We start from the raw sequence: 6,173 nt of genomic DNA on the forward strand, positions 1-6,173 counted from the left end.
ATAGTGCTTGCATAAAGCAAGTAGTGCATACACTTGTAGCTGTTATGTATCTTTGTAAGACATTGTAAGCCCCCCCCCCGTTATAAAAAAAAAAAACAAGTGGGCTCCCCCAAAGTCCGTGGTATAGTTCGAACACTGCCTTGGAACCGGTAATCGGCCCATGCCTAGTAGGCTTGTGGGTACAAATGTTTTGGTTTTTTCTAGGCTCACTTTTTAATCAAACTTGACCAGCAGCTGTTTCTGATAGACTGTTACATGGGGGGAAAAATCCTCCAAACAAACATGTCCACCATTATGATGAATTGAAGCAAAAAAATTACACTGTAATAAGCACTCCGATAAGTAGCACATGAAAATTGGGTGAATAGTGCCCTTATATTGATATAAATTAAATAGCCTGTGTTAATAGCCTGTGTCTCTCTTTTTTAGGCTAAGAAGTATGCCATGGAACAGAGTATCAAGAGTGTTTTAGTGAAACAGACCATCGCCCACCAGCAACAGCAGCTCACAAACTTACAGGTGAGCTTATATTTTGATCTGATTATGCAGAATGCTTGAAATGTGTTACAACGTAAATGTTGTTTTCTTATTTGAGAGAATTGAAACATTTGATTGTCAAACCAATAGTGTAACTGAAACTACATAGCGTCACCTCCTGGTGCAGGATTTATAATGCTGAATTGACTGAAGCAAGTCTGCAAAAAAAAGGATTTGCATATTATTTCTCTTAATATTGGGTGATAGTCTTTTAATTATACATTAGGGATTCAGGAAAATTCAGGAAATTTTAAATGATCAGTTTAAACAATGTGATATCTGTAAGGGCAAATCCTGCAAGCCTTAAATTCCCATTGATAATGGCAAGTTTTTACACTTAGGTGGTCAGGTTGTCTGTTTTATTTCTTCTTTCACACATCACAAGTCTTGCGAATGCTCTCTTTATTTTGTCAGAGTAGCCCCAAGATTAGACTGAAACACTCCACTGGAATATCTCCTCATGCATTTGTTTGCCCTCCCTCTCTGCCAGTTTGGTTGAGGTCTGCAGTGTGTTTCTGTTTGATCAAAATCAAACAAAATCTAGAAATTGGACACAGTATGTACTGCACTACCCAAGCAGACATCATAATGTCTGAAGAGTCAACAGCAGTTATCCAAAGGAAACACATACACCCTATGCTCAGTTTATTTCTTGACTTTGTGAACAGATGGAAAATCTGAGCAGCCTACTCATCGCCTTTGTTGAACGTAATGCCTATTAGTATCTCTGTTGCTTTAATTGTCAAATGTTTCAGGTCTTCAGTCAAATTAAGTGGTGTTTTAATGAGGTGGGCAGAGTTTAAAGTTGAATTCGGAGGCATTGGCCAGTCAGAGAGACTGTCTGGAATACTATGTCTGTCTGCAAAGGATAAAAGAGATATCTAACCTTTTTCAGCACTTTTCCATCTTTACTGTGTTTCAGATGGCAGCAGTGACAATGGGCTTTGGAGATCCTCTCTCATCTTTACAATCGGTCAATAGATTAACTATTATTTACCTTCTGTACGCGTTAGTATGACTGTTAGCCTTCTTTAACCGGCATTGGCCTGATACACTAGACATTTGCAGCAGCATATTTAAAAAGCAGACATGGCTTTGTTGTGAATGGAATGTTTGTTTTTGGTCACCCATTTCATTAAGCAGGATGCAAGATGACACAACATGAACTACCTCCATGAACTTACTGTACTGTTTCAATGTTAATGAATGCCATGGGAGCTGTTTTAAATCACAGGAACAGGATAGAGGACTTGTAATATGACAATTACACAGGATATTCTTCATTTACTGACAGTCCATTCCATATTTGCCATTCTGAATCACTGCATGGCCACCCGTGTGCGCGCCCTCATGTCACTGCTCATTGATCAAAGTTTACTTTTCTACCTAAAGCTCCATTTGTCTTAAGAAGTCTTGTGGGAATTGTGTGTTGTGAATGGTGTGGATGCTCCATTTCTCCTTTGTGAATATGCTGTGGCATATAAATGTCACCTTTTGTCTGCTGTGAAAGAGGGCTAGCGGTCACTACGACAATCCAAATTGAATCTGCCTAAACTGTGAGCCTTGTGTGTAATCGTATACTTTCGTCATGTGGCTGACATGCAATCCAAAACTTGAATTTTAAATAATGATTAAACAATGATAAATGTGTTGTTTGGTTGGACTAAAAGTGTAAAACGGATAGATTTGTGCTGATTCTCCCTCAACTGTGATCTGATATGTAAGTCCAAAAGCTCACCTCATGAAAAGAGAACTGATTTCACCTCCGCTCATTATCCAGGGTATTTAGGGGTTACTTCCACATGTTACCTATTTAGGCTATCAGTATTCTTGGACAGAATTTAGGTCAGTTATAACTCTATATGTTTTAGTCCGCAAGCACTCACACTAATTTAGGAACGTGCAAGCAGCACTCTCGAAATGGTAAGAAGGGGCTGTGCCACATGTTCCTAATTCACGTTGCTGTGCTTGTCGTTAATGGTAAGTGAAGTAAGTAATGAGTAAGCATAGAGGACCAAATGAAGTGGGAACTAGTACTAAAACAAGCTAAAAAAAAATTTTTAATCCCTTGCTATATTTGATCTCATTGTCTTTGGTGCTTTGTGTTTTCTTTCCTCTTTTTTTTAAATTGTTCAGTAGCTAATATTCTCTATTGTTGTCTCTTCCTTTCATGACCGCCAGGTGGCAGCACAGAGGCAGCGAGCTCTGGCCATCATGTGTCGTGTGTATGTGGGCTCCATTTATTACGAGCTGGGGGAAGATACCATCCGACAGGCCTTCGCCCCCTTTGGTCCCATTAAGAGCATTGATATGTCTTGGGACTCTGTCACCATGAAACACAAGGTATGTTATGACCCATGTCTGAGTCATATTTTTGTCCAAAATTTGGTAAATTAATTAAAGGGGCCCTATTATACCCCTTTACAAGATGTAATATAAGTCTCAGGTGTCCCCAAAATTGTGTCTGTGAAGTTCCAGCCAAAAAAGGGTCATGAAACCCCCTGCTTCAGCACTGGTTAGTTCTCACCCCAGTTTAAAAAAAACTCTAAAATAGTGGGCATGGTGTGCTGCGAGCGGAGGGGGAAGAGGGGAGACAGACAACTTCGGTTTCAGACAGTTTCATTTGGCTCCCATCGAGTTAAAAACAAATAAATGGACAGCCATTTGCACTCTGCATTGAAAACATATATGAACGCGCTGTTGCACCTCTGGTAACTTTTAAGGCTTATTCTGCGGCATTTATATAAGCCTTTTGATGGGTAGCGCACACACACAAAGCTCGTCTTTTCTATATTCCTTGGGCGGGATTTGTAGATTTGTAATGTAAAAAACAGAATAGGGCCCCTTTAAATAATACATTTGCAAACATAAGTGGTTGTTTTTGTTGTACTTTTATGTTCAATAAATAAAATTTGGATTACAGTATTTCTATTTTAAAATAGTAACTTTTTTTTAAAGAAATGCATAATATAATGCCAGTCTTCAGTGTCACATGATCCTTCATAAATGGTTGTAATATGCTGATTTGGTTCTTAAGAAACATTTCTTATTTTCAGTGTTGAATCTGACATTTGTTAGATTCACACTGCTCGTAAAGGCTGATATCTCGTAGAAAGCATGTAAACCTTGGACACATTAAAAAAATCTGTTTCAGGGCTTTGCCTTTGTGGAGTATGAGGTTCCTGAAGCAGCTCAGCTGGCCTTGGAGCAGATGAACTCCGTTATGCTGGGTGGAAGGAACATTAAGGTGGGTTCCAAACAGGACAATCAGTCTTAAACAGCTTTCTGACAGTGAGCTTTTGTGTGTGCATGACTCAGAGAAGCTATAAGCAGACTTTATGTAGCTCTGCCAGTACCTGTGTTGTGTGTGTGTTACTTGAGTAAGTGCTCTCGTTTTCATGTGCATATCTTTCCTCTAACCTGAATGTGAGTGTATGCAATGCCATGCTTCCACACTGTCATACTGTTTGTTTTCGGAGCTCCGTTTCTCTAGGAGCTGCTGAGGGAACGTTTGTTTGAGACGGGCTCTTCTCTGTCCGGGATGTGCTGATGATGGGCTGCGCCTGGCTGGTGTTTGCTTGGCCGCCCCAACTGCAGCACAGACACCACCAATCCAAAAACTGTTTTTTAACAATCACAGACACATATTACATTCATGAATCAACTTTTTTGTCATCTAACACATCCATGCTCTCACAGTGACCATGTGTAGGCAAGAATTAGCTAATGTTAAAGTGCTATCATCAATACAGGGTTTTTTTCTCCTGCATTTTATTCTGCCATGAGTTTGTAAAATAATGTAGATATTTGAGACTCTTGGCTCTCAGAACATGTTTTACATGTATGCATTTAGCTAGCTTGAAGAAACGGTCTTTTAATAACTTCATTTGTTAAAGGGATTAGCTGCATTATATTTTTCTTTTACTGTACTTGAGTCTCTTTTCAGACCGGTACAGGTTTTTTTCTTTCTTTTCTCAACCACTTTTGCATTTACATACACAAGCACACACTCATTGCTTCATACACTTCCACTTAGTGGCCCCTGTGCTGGTATGTGTACTGTAGGTGGGGCGGCCAAGTAACATTGGACAGGCGCAGCCCATCATCGACCAACTGGCAGAGGAGGCACGTGCCTACAACCGAATCTATGTAGCCTGTATCCATCCTGATCTATCTGACGACGACATTAAGAGCGTCTTTGAGGCCTTCGGAAAGATAAAAAGTTGTATGCTGGCACGGGAACCCACCACGGGAAAGCACAAGGGCTTCGGATTCATTGGTGAGCTGTCTAGAAAGCACTGTAAACCCTTTGTGGAGAATTGAGTCATTGCAGTACGTTGTACTTTTGTGCAACTGACTATTCATTTCCAGTGTTCCAGCATCATATGTTTATGAGGTGTCTTTTCCAGATCCAGATATTTCAAGTGAAGTTGTGCCATGCTTTATACTTATAGACATGGCCAGTTGAAATATGCAAGAATCAAATGTGTAGACAGATTTCTAAAGCTTCCAGAAATGTGAGGTATGAAAACATACCATAAGCTTAGATTGAGGAACCGCTTTCTCCATTTCACCATGGGTAGAATATGAAAAGCCTCAGTCATCGCTGGATGCCGTCTCTTCTATGAACCTGTTTGACCTTGGAGGTCAGTACCTAAGAGTGGGGAAGGCTGTTACTCCTCCCATGCCTCTGTTGACACCTACAACCCCTGGAGGTCTGCCTGCTGCTGCAGCTGTGGCGGCTGCTGCTGCGACTGCCAAGATCACTGCCCAGGTGAGAATTAACCCTTAGATCAGGCTGAACACTAGTTTACTATTATAGGAAAAATTGGTATATCTGAGATTTGGTAGATTTCAGAGAAGCTGTTGTTGATGTGCTGATGCAATTGCAGCTATGTTTAGGGGTGCTCCGATCAGGATTTTTGAGGCCGATCACAGAAAGCAGTATCTGCTGATACCGATCTTTTTAAAGCCTTCTTTTTTTATCATTTATAACTATTTATAGTGATACTCCAATCAGGATTTTTAGACATTTATTCAGGGCCTGAATTTCATTATTGAAAATGGGGGGAATTCCCCTCTTAGGTGTCTTTTGAGGGGGGGAAGCAGCTTTCACACAGGAGTCCGCTACTGATCTGTGGCTGTTTACCACAAACACAACATTTATCCATTATTTTGATTTCAAATCCAAACATTGTCACTGAAATTGCTTTTTCAGCATTGCAATTCTTTTTTTTTACATAGTACAGTAATACAATCTTACAAAGACATGTTTAAACAATAAACATAAGCAACACATTCTTCAATGCTTTTTACTTTTGCATTTACTTTAGATTTATATATTAAGTTGCTCAAGCAAGTGGCAAAACATTTAAACTACTTTTCTTACGTTATCACAAACTTACCATTGACAGAAATAGTCAGCTCTACTGCCTTTCCTTTTGCATTTAAATCTTTATTACAAGCAATCCTGCGGTTCATAAAGAACTTTGTTTTCCTACCTGCCATCTATTATTGCCTATTACTGTTTGTCTAAAAGTGCTCTTTCCCTTTAAACCAGTGATGGGCAAACTTGGCCCTTCCAGGCCACTTTCCTGCAGAGATTTGATCCAACCCTGATATGACTCACCTGCCTG

At 39.9% G+C, this 6,173-nt stretch overlaps 1 protein-coding gene across 1 annotated transcript in view; it reads left to right on the forward strand.

Moving 5' to 3' along the window:
- Window positions 1-6,173, forward strand: part of puf60b (poly-U binding splicing factor b) — a 14,118-nt gene that overhangs the window by 3,849 nt on the left and 4,096 nt on the right. The window contains exons 4-9 of the mRNA XM_016533303.1: window positions 430-519; window positions 1,460-1,510; window positions 2,719-2,880; window positions 3,692-3,784; window positions 4,603-4,816; window positions 5,121-5,311. Coding sequence (XP_016388789.1) covers window positions 430-519; window positions 1,460-1,510; window positions 2,719-2,880; window positions 3,692-3,784; window positions 4,603-4,816; window positions 5,121-5,311 — 801 coding nt within the window. The remainder of the gene's footprint in view (window positions 1-429; window positions 520-1,459; window positions 1,511-2,718; window positions 2,881-3,691; window positions 3,785-4,602; window positions 4,817-5,120; window positions 5,312-6,173) is intronic.

The sequence above is a fragment of the Sinocyclocheilus rhinocerous genome, unplaced genomic scaffold (assembly GCF_001515625.1).
Source record: "Sinocyclocheilus rhinocerous isolate Xijiao unplaced genomic scaffold, SAMN03320098_v1.1 scaffold245, whole genome shotgun sequence".
Lineage (NCBI taxonomy): Eukaryota > Metazoa > Chordata > Actinopteri > Cypriniformes > Cyprinidae > Sinocyclocheilus > Sinocyclocheilus rhinocerous.